Source organism: Coregonus lavaretus (assembly GCF_964263955.1).
Source record: "Coregonus lavaretus genome assembly, chromosome: 2".
Classification (NCBI taxonomy): domain Eukaryota; kingdom Metazoa; phylum Chordata; class Actinopteri; order Salmoniformes; family Salmonidae; genus Coregonus; species Coregonus lavaretus.
In genome coordinates, this window is record NC_139989.1 from 54888551 (window position 1) to 54911024 (window position 22474).

Genomic DNA, 22474 nt, shown 5'->3' on the forward strand with positions numbered 1-22474 from the left:
CTCCTCCAGGCTCTCCCCATCCCATGTGTAGTGAGACGGGTAGGAGTCAAGCATGTGTGCTGTATCATATCACAATTGTAATTAATTATAATCAGATTGATATACGATTACATTTTCAGTTGGAATAATGCCATTAACATTTATTAATCAGGTCACAATAACAAATTATTATCCTTCAGTCCCTAGCAGCCAGACGCTCCCAGAGAAGACCTCAAGACCCAGTGTTCCTGAGATGGAACGACCTGTGAACGGCAACCCACGGGTATTGGTTATGGGTTCCAAAGGCCTCTCAGAATGTTGGACCACCTATGTGTGGCAGCCCAGAGGACTTCATACCAGACACATCCACCCAATCTCCAGAATCCACTGGCGACCAGCAAGGTAAAGGAAACGCATCTGCCGCTGAGCAGCAAGAACCGGTCCCATTTTAGTCATTTAGCAGACGCTCTTATCCAGAGCGACTTTACAGTTAGTGAATACATATTTTTTTTATACTGGCCCCCCATGGGAATTGAACCCACAACCCTGGCGTTGCAAACGCCATGCTCTATCAACTGAGCTACATCCCTGCCGGCCATTCCCTCCCCTACCCTGGACGACGCTGGGCCAATTGTGCGCCGCCCATGAGTCTCCCGGTCGCGGCCGGCTGCGACAGAGCCTGGATTCGAACCAGGATCTCTAGACCACTGCGCCACTCAGGAGTTTGGGTTAGGGTTAGGGTTAGGTATCATAAAGTCTGGTTTCCTTTACCCTTCTACATAGTTATAATACATTCTACATAGTTATAATCTGGCACTCCAAGAGATTCAAACACACAATTACATTTCAGATACTGGGAACTTGGGAATTGCTGTAAATCCTTCACTAACTTTTCCAACCAGCCTAGAAATGACTAATCCAAGGCCTCCAGCTGTGAATAGAGAACTGATACCATTGGTATTTAGCCAGATTAAGTGGCTCTGCATGTACATTTATTAATTCATCAAACAGAATGTGAAAGTTCACCAAAGGAGGCACAGTGTACTGTAGTTTTACTTTTCTGTGGAAGACATGTTAGCAAATGCCACAATTGGGAGAAGCCTGAAAAGTGGCCATGCTGCACTTTTGGATTAAATTTGGGGACACTGGCCCCATCCAAGTTTTTGGATGGGTACCAAGAGTTACTGAGGAAGCCAAAGGGAAGAACGAATAATGACCTGATTTATCAACAAGCTGTAAGAAAGACACAGCATCTTGTCTGAACACTAATGAGAATAGAATTATGATAGAATGGGTTTGCTCTTTTCAGGAGAACGGACACTGCATGTAAGAGCAGTCAAGTCTCCAGCCAGCGACTATAGCCAGTCATCACATCACTGTCTGGACGGAACAGTTTTCAACGCACTAAATGAGCCCTACTACACAACTTCAGACTACAGTACATAAAACCTGTCAAAACAGTTGTCTGTGGGAAGCACTTTGGTGCTGGCATATTCAGAAGCCTTCACGTTGACGGTCTGTCCTTGCTCTTGAATGAATAATGGTCATTGCTGCACTCTGAGCAGAGCTTTGAGATGTACAGTAACCACAGAGGAACAAGCAGCTGGCATCTTCACTTGTAGTAAATCGCTAATAGATTTGACGTACATCTACCAAACTGGCTTGTGGAAGGTTCAACATCCAAGCATGTACATTGGTATAAATATTAGTGACCAACTGCAGATACTAGAACTATTTTCACAGAATGACTCCTGACAAAACTAAGTATGCAACTATAGGAAGTGCATCATGTATATGGAAATTGGATATCTTAATGCAAAGCGAACATGAGTGTCTACATGTAATTGACTGTACACATGCAAATATGAGCATAAACATGTACACACACACACAGGCAGCACACTGTTGGGTTACCTTGGCACTGGAATCCTTGTTTCCCAAATCCCCTGTGAAAAGCAGTGAGAAGGAGCAGTCAGTGACAGTAGGACAGATGGTGTTCTTACCTGTCCTTCTAATGATGCTCCTTCAAGTCATACATTAGGGTCCCACTGGGCAAAAACTGGTTGAATCAACATTTTCCACATCATTTCAACACAAATCAATGTGACAACGTTGAATCAATTTGGATTTGCAAAAAGTCAACTTAAGGACATTTAGTATTTTTTTAATTAACCCAACTTTTAACCTAAATCCAATGACGTGAAACGTTTTGATTTTACATTGAATTGACATTAGTTGACAGCTCAACCAAATGTAAACTGACATCTGTGCCCAGTGGGGTAGCTGTGGTCCAGGGCATTAGTGCACTTTCCTCTACTAGTAAAGCCCTGGACCAGAGCTAGCAGTAGGGTTACTGCTGTATCATTTGATTGTATTCATGTACAATAGATGGAGAGTTTAGACGTATCCAGGCTATAAGACCTGAGCATGGCAAGATGTGTGGTGGACGTACAATGGATGGAGAGTTTACGGATGTGTCCAGGCTATAAGACATGAGCATGGAAAGATGTGGGGAGGAGGGAAATTAGACTTCAAAAGAAAGGAAAGATCAATTCAATAGCTTACTGAATGTGAGTGCAAAATAAACAACAATATCTGATACACCCCCTCAATCATCAGAGGAATAGGCTTTATGGGGCGAGTTTAGTATGGCCTGGTCGGTAAACAATTGGCACATTAGCATCAGATCCATACCCAATTCGGGAGCACTGAGTTCTAGTTGCCAATCAGCACGCAGAAGGGTGTTTTTGTAAGGTGAAGGGCGAGCGCCATATGATTTAACGAGAATCGCGCCTGTGAAATTATTAACTGTTCGCATCAAATGGAATTTATTGAACATTCATAACTACTACATCCAATTAAGTTGATAACAGAAGGTGTAATTTGAATTAACAAAGTATACATTTTTACAAGGATAAGCGCCTAATAGGCTAAGAATGAGTCTAATAGCAGTGCCTCTGTCAAAACTATTGTACACTTTACATAAGGCAGACCTATTTTGCATTATACAAAACAACAAATAGGGTAAACAAGAAAATACACTAACACGAGCGCAATGAGAGCGCACCAACTTTTCCTCTCCCCTTTCACACAATGACGGGTGCACAACAGCATTGATGCTTACCATATGAAGTCTGTGCAATGACTGCAGAATGTCGGTTGCTTGAAAAACCTGGCAGTAAATTTGTGATTTTTGACTTCATGCACGTTTTTCTGCCGCAGAGCACCTTTGCGGGCGAAACGGTTCCCAACCGCAGCTGAGTCGCAATAATGTAAAAGATGATGATCAGCCATTGCAGAAAAAGTAGGCTACACGTTCGTACAGTTCAGTTTTATTCCAAAGTATCTTCAATTGTATTTCAATACGATCACTAAAATACTATAGGCTACCGCAACTGCGAAATAGCCACTGGACAGCGGGTTTCCCTTTTGCTAGAGCCACAGCTGAGCGCTTCTTTTTCATTCTAAGTGACGTCAATAATATGATATCCAGTGTTGAACAACAGCTGTTCGAAATTGGAAGTTAGCAACGCCATCATGTGGATGAAGTGTATTATTACAGCGATACGCTATTCTCAGAAAATAATCTGTGTTTAGGCTACTCATATTCCATGCTCATCATCTAGCTAAACCTATATAATTTTTGGCAACAAATATGTTTGTACCTGGGACAATCGCAGTTCAACCTTTGTTTCCTAAATCTACCTCTGTTGCAGAGACCGCTTTCTTTATTTTAATCGTGAACAGGCTGCGTGATTTTGCCTCACCATATAGATTTCTGGGTCGTTCCACCAATTCGGTGCCTTTTGAGGTGTGCAATTTGGTGAAAAAAATATATTTGGATTTCACATCATTGTAACATTATGTCATAAAGAGCACATGTTCAATAAAAAAAAAACGTTTTCCCATCTCAAGAGGTTGAATAAAAAAATAACAGGGTTGACGATTTCATCTTACAGTTTTTCTCCATTGGTTTGGCTCATTTCTTGAAACAGAAATTACATTCTCAAAACTCTAAGATCATTTGGCAAAACAGTCTTACAGTTCAGCACAACACTATAGCTCACTTGCAAAAGCTCATATCTCTCCTAAAACTGTTCACTCATGCTTCAAAACTAAATTCCTTTCCCATATAAGGAGTCAGTGCCACGAAAATGGCAAAGATCCTTCTCAATTGCTTTGGCTCATTTCTTGAAACAGACCGGACGTTCTCAACACTCTTGGTGCTTTAGCCAAAATAACGTGGATGGTTCGGCACAACACCATGGTTCACCTGCAAAAGCTCATACCTCTCCCAAAACAGTTCACGCATGTGTCAAAACTAAATTTCCTTCTCATTTAAACAGTCAGTGCCCCCAAAATGCTTCGTCCCTTTGGCATTGTGTAAGCACTGCAAGTCAAAATGTTTAGATGTTTTGTCACTATGGCAGAGGACCATTGAAATATCCCTCATGTCCACCTTTCAGTCTTAGCCCAGTCCTTCATTGACAATGGTTACTGTACTGTTTTTTGTCTAGCTAACAGAATACAATTGTGTATAAAACTGAAAAAAATAAATAGGATTTTAGGGTAAGAGTAGCCTCCAAGGTTTGACATCACACATTGCACTCATACTGCCAAGGAAATTGTAACCATTATCATTCACACACATAAAGTAACTTCCATACATCAGAGTAAAAAGAAAATGTATACAGCATAATATACTGTAATATAAACACACAAACAAAAAACAATGAAAATTATATGCAGCCTACAGTGCTGTAAATAAAGCTGGAGTTTCACAACTAACAGTTCTTCACTGGTCGCTGTCCTCACCCTCCTGGCCATCCACACGCTGCTGTCTGTCTGGCCACAGATTCTCGTCCACATCACAGCGTATATTCTCCCTTGCGATGCAACGAGGGAAGAAACGGCGTGCATGTCGCAACCATCCCCTACACTGATCTCCTGTAATATCCTCACACGCAGCGTCCATTGCATGGAGCAGGGACCTCTGATCTTGAGCCCGATGCTCATACACTCTCCACCTCCAAGCGGAGAAATACTCCTCAATAGGATTGAGGAAAGGAGAGTAAGGTGGTAGGAACACCATGACCATCCTTGGATGAGTAGTGAACCAGGCCCTGATGAGCGGGCCACGGTGGAAATTCACATTGTCCCATACAATGACATATTGTGGTAGGTGAGGCCCTACGAGACCGCTCTCATTTTCAGGGATCAAATCAACATGAAGGCGGTCCAAGAAGATGAGGAGCTTCTGTGTATTGTATGGGCCAAGACTGGGGATGTGAGTGGCCACACCATTCTCCGATATGGCAGCACACATAGTTATATTGCCCCCTCGCTGGCCTGGGACATCCACCATGGCCCGGTGGCCAATAATATTACGGCCACGTCTTCGGCCCTTGGCCAGGTTGAAGCCAGCTTCATCCACAAACACGAGGATGTGATGGGTCTCGTTTCCTTCCAATGCCATTATTCTCTACAATAGCGTAAAAAAAGAAAACATCAAATCAGTCATACAGAAGAGTCATACACTACAGTTACAGACAATTACATAGGAATGTTCTATGTTCTCCACAAGTTCAATATACTACTGGCCACTACTCCAGTGGTTCCAAACCTGGGGTACATGTACCCCTATGCAGAGGTACTACAGGGGGTATTTGACAGAAAGGGGAGGGGGGAAATCATCAATGACTAGACTTACTGAAATGTTACAGTAAAACCCACAGTATTAGATAGATTTACATGGGAGGCACTAATTGCAGCTCTTTGACCCCTTTTCTTATTGTATGTTATATTCTTCAAAATAAGGATTATAATGATAATTGCATCATACAGTAAGCTGCAGTTTTTAGGCGAAATGTTGAAGTCAGATAAATCAAATACTTCCATACCTGGATTACCTGGATACACAAATCAGGTAAAGTGGGTACTGAAGCCAAAAAAGTTTGGGAACCACTGCTTAATTGTAAAAATGTTATAATGATGGACAACCAGTAACTGACTTACATGTACATACTGGTACCGCAGCTCTTTCACTCTATCAGAGTTCCTCTCAAATGGTACCCTGTAAATTTGCTTCATTGTCATCTGATGCTTCTTCAATATCCGGTCTATTGTGGAGATGCTTATAGAGTTGACATTTTGGAATATGGCATTGTCTTGTAGGATTGCAGCGCGGATCTGTCTCAATGTGATGGCATTATTTGCCATCACCATGTTACAGATCTCTTGTTCTTGTTGTTCATTGAGAAGTTTTCCTCTGCCACCTGTGCAAGGTTGTCGTCCAATCCTAGATATAGAAGTCAAAGGACAACACTCCATTCGTAATGTATACCTTATGTATTCCTTACAGAATGAGTTACCTATGTAATTGTATTGTTGTTTTACTTACAGTAACTTTACCACAATTCTAATGCATCACTGCACAGTGACTGGAATACTACTGTAAACTGTATCATCAATACTGTAGAAAATAAACTATTCCATAGTTTATTTTCTCCAATGTTTTTCTTGTCATTTTTAGTATCATAACATCCCATTGAGGTAAGATATTACTGTAGGCCTATCACACACACACACTAAATGAATAGGTAAATATGTAAATAAATATATTTCTTGCTCTATGCACAGTGTCCTGTCCTATACAACATATAATTCCATCATTGACTGACTACATACCTGTTTTCCCTGCGAAAGGTTTGGATGATGGAGGAGACTGTTGAGCGAGGCACATTAGGCTGCACTCGGCGACCTGCCTCCGCCATTGTGAGGCCATGGTTGATGACATGGTCTATAATTGTGGCCCGAATTTCATCCGGGACAGCATGGTGTCTTCGTGCTCCTCGGCCTCTTCCCCCTATTCCACCACCACGCACCCTTACTCCTCCTCCTCCTCTTCTTCTTCCTCTTCCTCGAGCAGGCAGTTGCCCTTGTTCATTTACTTGGCCAGGTGCCTCCATGTTCAGAAATTGTACTGGTCCTGCATGGTCAAGCTCTTTACATACATGTTTGGCAGCATTCACAGTCATGGACAGCACCTGTCAGGTAACTAAACATACTGTTTGATTGGTCATCTGAGATGTGTGAAACTCCTCCTTCGTTAGTCAAGTTCTAGTTTCACCTGACTGTCAATTGCTGTAATAAATTTATCAAATGTTCCAAGGGATTCATATATGGTATTCATGGTATTATGTTCTTGACTAATTTTGACAATTGAACAGACTATTGTGCATGTGATGACTTATACAATGAAATGACGCTGACACGTTTTGGAGCGAACAACCATTAGACTGAGAATCAACAATCAGTTTAGATCAACAATATCTATTCACTTGGAAATTGTGCTAAATGTAGGCTACCTGTACTTAATCATTTGCAAAGATGTACTGAGACATTGAGACATGTACTTAGACATTTGCAATTTGATGAAATGAATGAGAAATTCAATTCTGTTGTGAACAATTGCCAAGTGGTTTGGAGGTTTGTCCATGTAGTTTTGAGAATGTAATTTCTGTTTCAAGAAATTAGCCAAACCAATGGAGAAAAACTGTAAATCAGCCATGAATCCTCTTGTGAAAGGGGGAATGGAAGCTTGTTGTGTGCAAGAGGGAGGGGCAATTGAATGCAAGATTCACACAAGAAAATGAAATTGTTAAAACGTTTCTAGCCTGTCTATCTATGGGTTAAAGGGTTGACATGTTCTCAACCCACTCAGTTTTACTGAGTGGTCCTCTGTAGCTCAGCTGGTAGAGCACGGCGCTTGTAATGCCAAGGTAGTGGGTTCGGGACCACCCATACACAAAAAAAAAAAAAACATGTATGCACGCATGACTGTAAGTCGCTTTGGATAAAAGCGTCTGCTAAATGGCATATTATATTATATATTTTACACCACAAAACACCAGAAAATTGCCAAAAAGAGTAGGACCAGCCCACCTGCTTTTACACTATTATTTGATTATTAGATGTTAAATGCTTATTTTGAAAAAAATATTTAAAAAGGAATAGTTTCACCATATTAAAACGAGAGTTCAGTTCACATAACAGGGTTGACCTTAAAATGAGGGACATTTTTATTTTATTTTTTACCTTAAAATGAATCACTAACCACATTATTATTTATTTAATCTTTAGGAATGAATTTATCAAAGCAACAAAATAACTAGGGCTTTACAATGATGGTGAAAACTTGGAGAAATGTTGAGGTTAAGTGTGTTAAAATCTTCCTGGAAGTCACAGAGGGACAGGTCAAAATCCTGAATTTGGCACTTTAGCAAGTCTATATTCATATAAAAAATCTGATTGATCGAATTCTCCATGTGGTCTATATTAAAGGGCACTTCATTGAATATAACAGCCTTTTAAAATTCAATATTGGTGCACAATTTCTACTTAAAATATCAAAGGGATGCTAAATAAACTCATTTCGTTGAATGACACTAATACATTTCTACTGTGATTTGCATGATAATGTTGGTATGCCCTTTAAAGAATGTCATTGCTCGCTGAAAAAACACGTTCAATCACTTTCGCAAACCAACATTACAGCTAGCCCTATAAATAGTACGGCAAATTCATGATATTGATAATAGGCCTAAACATTTTTAAAAATACAATATTCAAATGTAATTATTTGTTATTCATCTGAATTTGGCTTACTATGTATAGGGTTAGGCCTTCATCACAACATACCTGGTTAAAATAGGCCTACAGTACCAGTCAAAAGTTTGGACACACCTACTCATTCAAGGGTTTTTCTTTATTTTTACTATTTTTTACATTGTAGAATAATAGTGAAGACATCAAAACTATGAAATAACACATATGGAATCATGTAGTAACCAAAAAAGTGTTAAACAAATATTGTATATTTGAGATTCTTCAAATAGCCACCCTTTGCTTTGATGACAGCTTTGCACACTCTTGGCATTCTCTCAACCAGCTTCACCTGGAATGCTTTTCCAACAGTCTTGAAGGAGTTCCCACATATGCTGAGTAAAAAATAAAGAAAACCTCTTCAATGAGTAGGTGTGTCCAAACATTTGACTGGTAGTGTACATTTATGCATTTGTATTTAAATACTTATTTTCTTTGTCTTTGAGTATTTAAAAATAATGTGGCCGAATCCAACAACTTATAGGTATTTGAAAGTATAAACAAAGAAAAAAATCCTGGAAATAGACCTATTTGAAACTATTTACATTGAGTTGTACAAATGGGCCTAGACTCGGCTACTTGTTTCCAATTATTTTATTGTTTACCTAGAACCAAACAGACCTGTGTACAAATGCATAGTAATGATTTGAACCCAGGTCTGCATCACATCATTTTGTAAAACTATTTAACTCTATACTCAATGCAACATCTTGCAAATGCACAGAAAGGGTATCATTTTGGAAACGATAGCACGAGCACTTGTTGCTAAGTCATCTTTGATTGACAATTTCTATGACAACAAGGACGCTCCCGTTTTCTGTTTATGGAAAAAGGATGTGACGTAAGACGCAGTCTGTGAAGCAGAAGTTTGAACCGTTTGGTTCTGCAAAAGCTGGTAATAACAAGCTAATAACTCAACTTTTCCCAGTATTATCGCATAATGTTAGTTTGAAGTGTAATATATCGTAATTCTCTAACTAGCGACTAAAATTTATACAAATTAGCAGTGAATGCTAAGCGCGCGGCCAGTTTTTGTCGTTTTGAAGTGCTGCTGACTGTAACAGTACAGAACTGATGCTAGCCAGATTGCTAGCTAACAAAGAATTTGCAGTTCTTGTCTAGCTAGCTGTATCGATAGCTGCACATTTATTGACAAACTAGCTATATCATATTCAGTTGTGAGAGCTAGCTAGTAGGATAGATATGCCGTCCTCACTTTCTCTTTGCAAGTCATAGGGTCTAGCGACGGTTCAGTTGCCTAGATGCAGTTATTAGCCAGCTGAGCTGGTGGCTCACTGAGTCTGTGTAGCTAACTCTTCCAAAGTTAGTTCTATGCAGGGTTGCCGATTTGATGACAGTAACAGCAAAGAGTTGCCAAATTTGTATTGAAACCTCTATTTTGATAACTTTCTGCCCATGGTTTTTGTGATGCACATGCGCATAACGTTATATGGATATTTCGAAAACGTAACCAGTCGAAAGTAACACTTAAAATGTGTGTTTTTCACAATGTGCAGGACATTATGAACAAACAACAGGAGACGTGGGAGAAACTGGACTCAGAGTTTGACCATCACCTGGTTGACATGAAACCATATGTCCTAAAACTCCACCACAAGACAGGTCTACAGTAAAATGAGTTGTATAACTAAAAAGCAAGTGTTCTATAAATTGTAATTGTCTTATGTGTTAATAGTAAGTAATGCATTGATTGTAATTTCTTGCTCCCTATTTGACCTCAGAGCGCCAGCGATGTGCCCTGTGGATCAAGAAGCTGTGTGACCCAGCTGTATCCGGCTCGGGCCTGATGGGACGCAAGAACCGCAACATGTACTCCCGCCTTCTCCTGCACATGCTCAGAAGAGGGGTCCTGGAGGGCCCTTTCAGCCACAAGCCAGAGTCAGGCAGTCTCAGGACTCTACCAACATATATGGTAAACAAACAATCCTATATATAGTACTAAAGAGCAATGATGATGTAAGCTACTATAAATTCCAGAAGTATCATTTCTGCTCTGTACTGCTAGTAGGCTGCCCATGCTGTTTATGTTTGTTTGTTTAATTCATGGTATGCCATTTTATAGTACTTTGTAGGCCCTGTATGTTATATGTTTTTTTTTTTTTCTGTTTTAGATGGCTAAACTCAGCTCTGCACCTTTTCTCATTGCCAGTCCATCTACTTTGATGAGCCTCTATGTGGCCGGGGCCTGGAGCAGAGCACTGCAGTCCTGCCTGACTGGGTAACAGGAGAGCTGGGCCAGGGTGACGACTCCTGGGAAAGCCTGCTCAGAGAGCGGGCCAGCTCCTCACCCACAGCCTACTCTAACACACACAGGTAGGTTATTCCCCTGCATAAACTAGCGCTTAAGCTACATACTCAACTGGTATGCATGCTAGCTACAGTAGAAGTCTGCTGAATTCAAACACACACACACAGGTGTTTAATCTGGAATAGACCACCTCACCCTCTGGGCAAAAGTGGTTGAGTCAACGTAGTTTCCTAGTTATTTACTCTTACTTAAAAACCTCTTCGATGTAAAGTCCCCTAAACCTGCGTGGTTCTGCATTTACTTTTTCCCCAACCTAAATATGCTGGACTGCCCTCGAATTCTGAAACATTGTCTATGCTACTCAACATGTTTTTTTATTTGTTTTTTATTTTATTTTTTATATAATATTCTACTTACAGTAGTTGTATACATACTTCAATGTAAAATATCAACTGTCTGTTCACCTGTTAAATCTGACTGTATGTTATAAACCACATTGCACTGAGCGATAGCCCTTGTTCCCAGGGGCACAGTAGTATATTTTCTGAGCCTGTGTGACGTAGGATGTGAAATCTGAAACCACTTGAAGCTGGGATGGCCCTCCTGCCATTTTATTAGCTCTTCCAACTGTCCATCAACTCCTGGCTGAACCCTAAGTCACAGCCAATGACAAAGCACATGCCTGCAATCCTTACATCGTAGCGCTGTAGGAGAGATCGTTTCGATAGCCATTCATCTAAAATAATTAATAGATTTTAAACAAAATACACTTCCTGTTTGTCAAAGAGGGACAAGATTAATGTGAAATGAAAGGTGAGTTCCTAACGAGTTCAGGAAGCCAAGCTAAAGCTCTGAGACATTCACAGCGATGGGGGCAGACGTTTTGCTTAAGAGAGACCTTTAGGAAATATACATATTTTCTCTAACACTAAACATACAAATATGTATTTTACAGTTATAAGGAAGGTGAAATCTTATATTTAGTCTATATTAAGCATATGTCATTTCAAGCCTTATTCATATAGTTTTGTTGAATAGGAAATACATCATATAACATATTTCATATTTTTTATCATATTTGTACTGTGTACTTGAGCTTGTGTCCTCAAAAGTGACTACACCTCAGCAATTTATAGCTTTTTACCAGAAAGGTGAGATTTTAACCTTTCTTGGAGTATGCAGCATTACTAGTTATTGTGTATGGCCCTCATGATAAATAATTACTTTTGGGGATTACGTTGATTACATTTAGTTACATTTAACTGTTTTTTAATTAATGTAATCACGTTGTGTTGACGTAGCTATTTCGTTGAATTTGCACAAAACATCATCAATATGGTTGTGCACTTTTTGCGAAATCTGTATTGTTTTCAGAAGCTTGATCTCATGACAGTGCAATCAGATATGGACAGTGGACACTTGCTTTTTTGTATAGGCTACTGTATGGTCCCTAGGCTCCCTGTTTCTAGGTTCTTAAGTAGTCTGGAAACATTGAACCCTCTCAGTCAGTCTACCAGTAAAACGGCTCTAGTAACTTGCTTATCAACAAGCGTTAATGTCGAGCCATGTACATAGCCTATCTATTTACTAGGCTACTACCCACTGTGCAAAAACATTGTTTCCATGTAATTTCAACAAAATAATTTCAATGTGATGACGTTGAATCAATGTTGAAAACTGATTGGATTTGCAAAAAGTCGTCAACGTAAGGGAATTTAGTCTTCTTTTCACCCAACTTTTAGCCTAAATCCAATGACATGGTTACATTTTTGGTTGATTTCAAGTTGAATTCACGTTAGTTGACAACTCAACCAAATGTAAATCAAAACTAGACGTTGAAATGATGTTTGTGCCCAGTGGGAAGGGGGAGACCTTTAATGCTTTGTTGAATCTACTTTTTAAAAATCTGGGCCAAGGTTGATGTAGGGACAGTGGTGACTGGTTCTTGGAAAATATTATTAAGGATGTGTTGAACGGGACGACTAGTTGCTTGCACTGGAAAATTCAGTGGCATCTTGAGCCAAAGAACCATTCAGCTCAGTTAGATTGATTGTGGTTCTGTTTGTGTCCCTATGTGTATAGTCACTTTAAAGATACACATAAGTTTGATTTTGAAAAGCCGTTGGCATGACGTATGAGATGTCCTCGTTACAAATCCGACCAGTTACACAAGCATGCCTAACGGTAACCTCAATTAGCCTAAGTACACTGGCTGTATTGAAGAGCTGGATTTTTTTGTCTGACTAGTGTCTGATTGGGATAAGAGCATTTAAAGAGCGTATAGATCAGGCTAAGGCCTGATGGAGAAAATGACTTAGTACCCAGGCTCTTTAATGTGACTCTCCCATTTAGATTAGACTCTAGGGACCTAATTTGACTCTTTGCGATGTTTGATCTTTCGATCTCTGCCTCATGCCATTAATCAGGTGATGGGGTGTTTTTTTAACTCTCAAAACAGCCGTAATTCATGTCCTAACACCTGATAAGTGAAGTAGTCATTTAACTTTGGGGTGCTTGCAGGTTAGGCTTTATCAGAAATCCTGTTCTATATCGGCAATCCTGTTCTATATCGGCAATCCTGTTCTATAGCAGCAATCCTGTTCTATATCGGCAATCCTGTTCTATATCGGCAATCCTGTTCTATATCGGCAATCCTGTTCTATAGCAGCAATCCTGTTCTATAGCAGCAATCCTGTTCTATATCGGCAATCCTGTTCTATATCGGCAATCCTGTTCTATATCGGCAATCCTGTTCTATATCGGCAATCCTGTTCTATATTGGCAATCCTGTTCTATATCGGCAATCCTGTTCTATATCGGCAATCCTGTTCTACACTGAGTATACCAAACATTAGGAACACCTTCTTAAAATCTCGGAAGTATCGTGATGTTGGACATCTGGGTTTAGAAACTCTGTGTTAAACTGGCTAGGAGAGAGACACTATATTTGACTGGAGTGAGTAAGTTCCAGATTTGGCCACAGGATGGCGATACTCACCTGCAGAACCCTGATGGTTCTGTACCTCTGTTCTCAACTGATAAAGTCTAGTTGTTTCTGTGTGAAAGGAATGGGGATAGCAAGCTGATCCAGGTTAAGAGATCATCCTCAGAGGCTCTGGTGTGTAGCCTACGTGCCAACTCCTGGTACTCACATGTCACTTATGGATCAGGCCTTAAACATGCCATGACTGTCTTGACACATTGTTTGTTGTCTGTGGCGTGCCTTGGAGAGCTCTGAGAGAAGGGGGAGAGAGGCGAAGTGTGTGTATGTGTTGGGGGAGCTGAATCTTGAAACAAATCTCATGTTGACTCGGCATGTGTGGAAGTGTTGCGTTCGTTACTAAAGATGAGGGGAATTTCTGGTCTTTCGCCCCTCATAGCAAACAGGCAAAGGTGGAAGGATGAATGTGTGGTGGTGGTTAGCAGCATATTTATTAACCCCTATATGTTTCTTATGTGAATCCCTTCCGTTGCTCTCTCTCTCTCCTCTCTTTTGTTTTTTCTGCTTTCTGTTTTACTCACTCTGACTTCTGTCTATCATCTGAGTTCCACACATGAGAACCCTTAACCTCTCCCTCTCCCTCGCCAAGTGTGACAGTAACATTGTCCTTGCAGCAGCAGACATCAAACAGCCTTCATGAACGACCTGTTTAGCCGCCTCAGGTGTTTCCCTCCAAGGCAAGAGTCTCTCCGTTGACCTTGCCTCCAGGTGGTTGAGTTAAGGGGTCCACGTCTTGTTTGTGCCCCAGGGTCGGTCTACCTTCCTTGGGGTGCCTGAGGGTGAGACCTGGGGCCTCTGGCCCCTGCACCTGGAGGTCATGGATGAAGCGTATAGATGTCAGGCTTTTTTAATAAGACTGGCTGCAGCAGCAGAGACACACACTTCCCCTCTCTCTCCCCTAGCCCCGACCTGCCTGGCTGGCACAGCTTTGATCTCTGGGCCTCAGACTCCAGGCACATCTGATTCAATTATCCTCATCCACCTGTTGACTTTGAGGCCCGACATTGCATTGCTCGCTTGGCCCCCGGTCTGCCTTTCACGGCTCTGTGTGTGTGTGCATACTTGAGGGGAAGAAAGAGTGCCTGTTAGTTTTCACGTAGGCTGCTTTAACAGCTGGTAGGGAGACACACAAAGGATACAAAATATGCTTTCATGATGATAAGTTTGACCTCAACCGACACTGTAATTGAGAACATACCAGTTTTGTATCCTTCAGTCTCGCTCACTTTATAACAGAATGTAGATGCATAGAGAGCTCCCCCTCCTGGCTCTGATGCTGAATTTCACTGGTCCACCTTCTCTATCTCCCTCTTATGCCCCATACAGGTCAAAAATGCGTGCTGTTGGGGGTACTGGAGGACTGGAGTTGGGAAACACTGTTACACTGCCCTCAGTGCCCTGATTCTGTCAGAGTCAGCAAAGGTTCCCATTGTTGTCCTCTCTCTCTCACTGGCTGCTGGGGTGTATAGAAATGTAATGAATAGGACTGGGACTTGCCAGGGACCTCACAATACAATATCACGATACTTAGGTGCTGATACGATATGTATTGCGATTCTCACGATTCTATGTATTGCGATTCGATGTTCCAAACATATTGCTCACCTTGTCTGCTGCAGGGGAACAAGAGAGAGCCATGTAAAAGCGAGTGTTGATCAGTCATGGAAATAAAAGTGCTGAAAATGTTGGCTCACCATTTAAATAATAAGATTGATAGCAAGCTAGAGAATAAATACCAGTTTTGGCACAGGTACAGCTGACTAGAGCTAGCCAAAGTTAACTACCTAGAAATAATATTGTCAAAAAATTATATTGCGATACTCTAATGTATTGATTCCCCCCCGCCATTACTAGTAATGACTAGACTTCGTTTGTCTTGTACAATAAAAAAGGGAATTGTGTCAGTCATCTGTACAATACATTTCTATTTGAACTTTCTGTAACGTTTTATCCTCTTGAACAGGCAACACACACACACTGTTGGGTGAAATGGTTCATGTGGATGTTTTTGATAGAACATTTTAGTCATTTAGCATACACTTATATAGAGTGATTTACAGTTCATTCATCTTAAGATAGCTAGGTGAGACAACCACATCTCAGTCATAGTAAGTACATTTTTCCTCAATAAAGTAGCTATCTGCAAAGCCAGTGCTAGTAGGAAAAAGTCAAGTGCGAGAGGCAAGGGTGTTAGTTTGTTGAAGAGAGTAAAACGTTGAGCTAAAAGCATAGCTGCATCAGAAATGAGCCAAGTACAGATGTAGGATCTTAATTTGATCACTCTTTTGTTGCTCAGAATTTTACTGCACCGCAGGAAATAGCCTAACCAGCTAATATCCTAACCACCGATCAAGCAACATTATGGACTAAACGTTCAAATCATGTTGCTGCAGTATTATTTTGCTGCGACAATACAGGTCAAAGTATAAAGATCCTACATCTGTACAGCATGACTCACATTTGATGAGTTACACATTATATTGATAGACATAATGTAAGCCAGTGATTGAGTGAAGCTATTGCCTGTAATATAACCAGTGATACATGGACACTCAGATCTTTGCATTTAGTTGTTCTCTTCAATCTTTCCTAATGTAAATCTCTCTCTCATCTATCTCTTTGTTTCTCCCTCCCTCTTTCTATATATCTCCCTCTCCCTCCCTCTCTTTCTCACGTTCTCTTTTATCTCTTTCTCCCTCCCTCTCTCTCCAGGAGAAGACGGCTATATGAGGAGAAGTCTCCATCTCGGCCCCTGGCCTCCAGCCCAGTCAAACGCTCTTCCGAAGACCACAACAAAGGGGTCAGCAGCACTCTATAACCCTCTGTCTCTTCTTGTCACTATTTGGCAACTCATTTACATTTAGTCTATTTTATCTTAGTTAGGGAGTTTGTAATTACAGAGTCTTACATTTCAGGCAGGACATATTCTATTCTGTAATGACATTCTCCATCATATCTGTCAGGCGTGCGGTAGGTGTATAGTGGAATCAAACGCAGGACTCAGAACGATATTCCCAAAGGCTTGTATTAGGCCAAACCAAGGCAAAAGGAAACTTTGCCCGGAGGCAACAATTACGCACGAAGGCGAAAAGAAACTGCGCACAAACAGGTGCGACAAAATAGTAACCGCGCACAAAACAGGTGCGACCAAATAGTACCACGCACAAACAGGTGCGGAAAATACTCCAGTATAATGGAGAGAAGCTCAACCGAGCAATACACACAACTGACGGAAAATCAATTACACACAACACTAGACAAACACAACGAGAAACTTATAGGACACTAATTACGCCAAAACAGAAACAGGTGTGAAAAACAAACAGACCAAAGCAAACGAACAAGAAACAAACAGCGGTGGCAGCTAGAATTCCGGAGACGACGAACGCCGAAACCTGCCCGAACAAGGGAGAGAGGCAGCCTCGTCCGAAACCGTGACAGTACCCCCCCCTTGACGCGCGGCTCCAGACGTGCGCCGACTCCGGCCTCGGGGACGACCAGGAGGACGCGGTGCAGGGCGCGTCGGATGCCCCCGATGGAATTCCGTCAGGAGCGACGGGTCCAAAACGTCTCTCCTCGGCACCCAACACCGCTCCTCCGGGCCGTACCCCTCCCACTCCACTAGATACTGGAGACCCCCCATCCGACGTCTCGAATCCAAGATGGATCTCACGGAGTACGCCGGTGCCCCCTCGATGTCCAACGGGGGCGGAGGAGTCTCCAAGATCTCATCTTCTTGGAGTGGGCCCGCTACCACCGGCCTGAGAAGGGACACATGGAACGAGGGGTTAATACACTTATACTCCACAGGTAACATTAACCTATAACATACCTCGTTCAACCTTCTCAGGACTTTAAATGGCCCTACAAACCGCCGACCCAGTTTCCGACAGGGCAGGCGGAGGGGCAGGTTTCTGGTAGAGAGCCAGACTCGATCACCAGGTGCGTACACCGGTGCCTCACTGCGGTGGAGATCAGCGCTCGCCTTCTGACGTCGGAGGGCCCGCTGCAGGTGGACGTGTGCAGCGTTCCAAGTCTCCTCCGAGCGCCGCGCCCACTCATCCACCGCAGGAGCCTCGATCTGGCTCTGCTGCCAGGGTGCCAGAACCGGCTGGTAACCTAACACACATTGAAATGGAGTTAGGTTAGTGGAGGAATGGCGTAGGGAATTCTGGGCCATCTCGGCCCAGGGAACGTACCTTGACCACTCCTCCGGCCGGTCCCGGCAGTATGTTCTGAGAAACCTACCCACATCCTGGTTTACGCGTTCCACCTGCCCATTACTCTCCGGGTGGTAACCCGAGGTGAGGCTCACCGAGACCCCCAACCGCTCCATAAACGCTCTCCAGACTCTGGAGGTGAATTGGGGACCCCGATCAGCCACAATGTCCTCGGGTACCCCGTAGTGCCGGAACACATGGGTAAACAGTGCCTCGGCAGTTTGTAGGGCAGTAGGAAGACCCGGCATGGGGAGCAAACGACAGGCCTTAGAGAACCGGTCCACAACGACCAGGATGGTAGTATTCCCTTGGGAGAGGGGAAGGTCTGTTATAAAGTCCACTGAGAGGTGGGACCATGGTCGTTGTGGAACGGGCAGGGGTAGCAACTTACCCCTAGGTAGATGTCTAGGCGCCTTACACTGGGCGCACACCGAGCAGGAGGAAACATAAACCCTCACATCCCTTGCCAACGTGGGCCACCAGTACTTGGCACTAAGACAGTGCACTGTCCGGCCGATACCCGGATGTCCAGAGGAGGGTGACGTGTGAGCCCAATAGATCAATCGATCCCGAACCTCGAGCGGAACGTACTTCCGACCCTCCGGACACTGTGGTGGACTAGGGTCGGTGCGTAACGCCCGCTCGAGTTCAGAATCGACCTCCCACACTACCGGTGCCACCAGACACGACTCAGGCAGTATGGGAGTGGGCTCCACGGACCTCTCCTCCGTGTCATACCGCCGAGACAGCGCATCTGCCTTGCCATTCTGTGACCCAGGGATGTACGTGATCTTAAAAGTAAACCTGGTCAAGAACATACTCCATCTTGCCTGGCGAGGGTTCAGCCTCCTCGCCGCCCGGATGTACTCCAGGTTACGGTGGTCCGTCAAAATGAGGAAAGGGTGTTGAGCCCCCTCAAGCCAGTGCCTCCACACCTTTAGAGCCTGTACCACGGCTAACAGCTCCCTGTCCCCTACGTCATAGTTCCGCTCCGCCGGACTGAGCTTCTTGGAATAAAAAGCACAGGGGCAGAGTTTAGGTGGCGCGCCAGACCGTTGTGAAAGCACGGCTCCTAAGCCGGCCTCCGACGCGTCCACCTCTACCTGGAACGGCAAAGAGGGATCCGGATGCGCCAGCACCGGGGCCGAGGTAAACAGGTCCTTCAGCCTCCCAAACGCCCTGTCCGCCTCGGCCGACCACTGCAGACGCACCGGACCCCCCTTCAACAGAGACGTGATGGGAGCTGCCACCTGTCCAAAACCCCGGATAAACCTCCTGTAGTAATTTGCAAACCCCAAAACTGCTGCACCTCCTTCACAGTAGTTGGTGTTTGCCAATTACGCACGGCCGACACCCGGTCGACCTCCATCTTCACCCCTGACGCAGACAACTGATAACCCAAAAAGGAGACCGACTCCTGGAAAAACAGACACTTCTCTGCCTTCGCATACAGGTCGTGCTCCACCAGCCTCCGCAACACTCTTCGCACCAGGGCCACATGCTCGACACGGGTAGGCGAGTACACGAGAATGTCATCAATGTACACCACCACTCCCTGCCCCTGCATGTCCCTGAAGATCTCATCCACGAAGGATTGGAAAACTGACGGAGCGTTCATCAACCCGTATGGCATGACCAGATACTCGTAATGGCCCGAGGTGGTACTAAAGGCTGTTTTCCATTCATCACCCTCCCTGATGCGCACCAAGTTGTACGCGCTCCTGAGATCTAATTTCGTGAAGAAACGCGCCCCATGCAACGACTCAGTCATGGTCGCAATCAGCGGGAGTGGATAACTATACTTCACCGTAATCTGATTGAGACCACGGTAATCGATGCACGGACGCAAACCACCATCCTTTTTCTTCACGAAAAAGAAACTTGAGGACGCAGGGGAAGTGGAAGGCCGTATGTATCCTTGTCTCAGAGATTCGTCTATGTAAATCTCCATAGCTTTCTTCTCCTCCTGAGACAGAGGATACATATGGCTCCGTGGGAGCGCAGCTCCTGCCTGGAGGTCTATCGCACAATCCCCCTGCCTATGGGGTGGCAACCGCGTCGCCCTCGCCTTACTAAACGCAATAGCCAAATCCCCATATTCAGGTGGAACGGGCAATGCGGGCACCTGGTTTGGACTCTCCACCGAGGTAGCCCCTACGGAAACGCCCAAACATCTACCCCCACACTGAGCAGACCACTCCATCAGAGCCCTCTCCTGCCACGAAATCGCTGGGTTATGGGTACTCAACCAGGGCATGCCCAGCACCACCGGATACGCAGGAGAATCAATCAGGACCAGCTGGATCATCTCCTGATGATCCCCCTGCGCACACATCCTAAGTGGCGCTGTGACCTCCCTGATCAAGCCCGTACCCAACGGACGACTATCTAGGGCATGAACGGGGAAAGGAACATCAACAGGAGTAAGGGGAATCCCTAACGCTAAACAAAACTTTTTATCAATAAAATTCCCAGCCGCGCCTGAATCTACCAGCGCCTTATGCTGGGAATGAGGTGCTACCTGTGGAAAACTGACAGGTATACAAAAATGGGCAACAGTGAGCTCTGGGTGAGTGGGGCGCCTACTCACCTGGAGGGAATCCCCAGTGCGGGACCTGTCGTCATCTCCCCTAGGAGGCCATCCCCAGCACCTAGCCGCGGTGTGTCCTCCCCGACCACAGTTGGTGCAGTGGATGGACCCCCTAGCCTGCCGACCCCTCCTCTCTCTAGCGCCAGCGCCCCCGAGCTCCATAGGACACGGCTCGGAGGCGCTGGAGGGTGAAATGGACGGACCCTCCGCAGGACGTCCGCGGGTAGCCAGCAGGTGATCCAGCCTGATGGACATGTCGACCAGCTGGTCGAAAGTGAGGCTGGTGTCCCTACAAGCAAGCTCCCGACGGACGTCCTCTCGCAGGCTACATCTGTATAAATCGATGAGGGCCCGATCATTCCACCCTGCATCTGCCGCTAGAGTACGGAATTCAAGAGCGAATTCCTGGGCACTCCTCCTCCCCTGCCGGAGGAAGACCAGACGCTCCCCCGCCGCTTTCCCCTCCGGGGGATGGTCAAACACCGCCCTGAAGCGGCGGGAGAACTCGTCGTATGTAATCGTCGTGGCGTCGATCTTCCTCCACTCCGCGTTGGCCCACTCCAACGCTTTACCGGCCAGGCAGGAGATCAGGGCGGACACGCTCTCATGCCCCGAAGGGGCCGGGTGCACTGTGGCCAGGTATAACTCCACCTGGAGTAGAAATCCCTGACACCCAGCCGCGGTCCCGTCGTAGGCCCTCGGGAGAGACAGTCGGACTCCTCGAGGTTCCGGCGCTGGAATAAGTGGGCTGGCCGATGGTGCTGGCAGGGAGGGAGGTGGTGGAGGCGTACCCCAGCCTCGGATGGTGGAAATCACCTCCTGCAGGGCGGTCCCCATCTGCTGGATCTGCTCTCGTTGGTCCCGAACCTGGGCCTCCAGTCTCGTCTGAGCTGCTTCGGCTCCTGCTGATTCCATTGATGGTGTGTAATTCTGTCAGGCGTGCGGTAGGTGTATAGTGGAATCAAACGCAGGACTCAGAACGATATTCCCAAAGGCTTGTATTAGGCCAAACCAAGGCAAAAGGAAACTTTGCCCGGAGGCAACAATTACGCACAAAGGCGAAAAGAAACTGCGCACAAACAGGTGCGACAAAATAGTAACCGCGCACAAAACAGGTGCGACCAAATAGTACCACGCACAAACAGGTGCGGAAAATACTCCAGTATAATGGAGAGAAGCTCAACCGAGCAATACACACAACTGACGGAAAATCAATTACACACAACACTAGACAAACACAACGAGAAACTTATAGGACACTAATTACGCCAAAACAGAAACAGGTGTGAAAAACAAACAGACCAAAGCAAACGAACAAGAAACAAACAGCGGTGGCAGCTAGAATTCCGGAGACGACGAACGCCGAAACCTGCCCGAACAAGGGAGAGAGGCAGCCTCGGCCGAAACCGTGTCAATATCATACCATTGATAGTATTTCCACTCAGTAGGTTGAATGGCTGCGGTACAGAGAGTATGACATTACACTCACCGTACGTGACACTACTTGGCATACCTCAATATCAATAACAATAAACACTGTGGGTGACATTTACAGGCGATGAATCAGGACTATGACCATTTTAATCAGCCTGGTATTTCTTCTCCATCATTTGTCTGTGTAATACGAGGTGTTAACTTTGCACTGTGCCTAGTTCTGTTATGAGAGACAAAGAGAGAGGGAGAGGTCCACTCCACCTGATTTCAATCGGGTTTAAAAAATGACTACACTTCTCAAATGTATTAGATATTTA

The 22474-nt window shown here is 44.4% G+C and overlaps 1 protein-coding gene across 1 annotated transcript in view; it reads left to right on the top strand.

Annotated features, from left to right (window-relative positions):
- Positions 1 to 9509: 9509 nt before the first annotated feature.
- cep112 (centrosomal protein 112) overlaps positions 9510 to 22474 on the top strand; it is a gene marked incomplete at its 3' end in the record, with an annotated part of 151957 nt that continues 138992 nt past the window's right edge. Inside the window, 5 exon segments of the mRNA XM_084174618.1 lie at positions 9510 to 9538; positions 10161 to 10266; positions 10386 to 10576; positions 10814 to 10977; positions 16626 to 16713. Coding sequence (XP_084030744.1) covers positions 10167 to 10266; positions 10386 to 10576; positions 10814 to 10977; positions 16626 to 16713 — 543 coding nt within the window. The 5' untranslated portion in view covers positions 9510 to 9538; positions 10161 to 10166.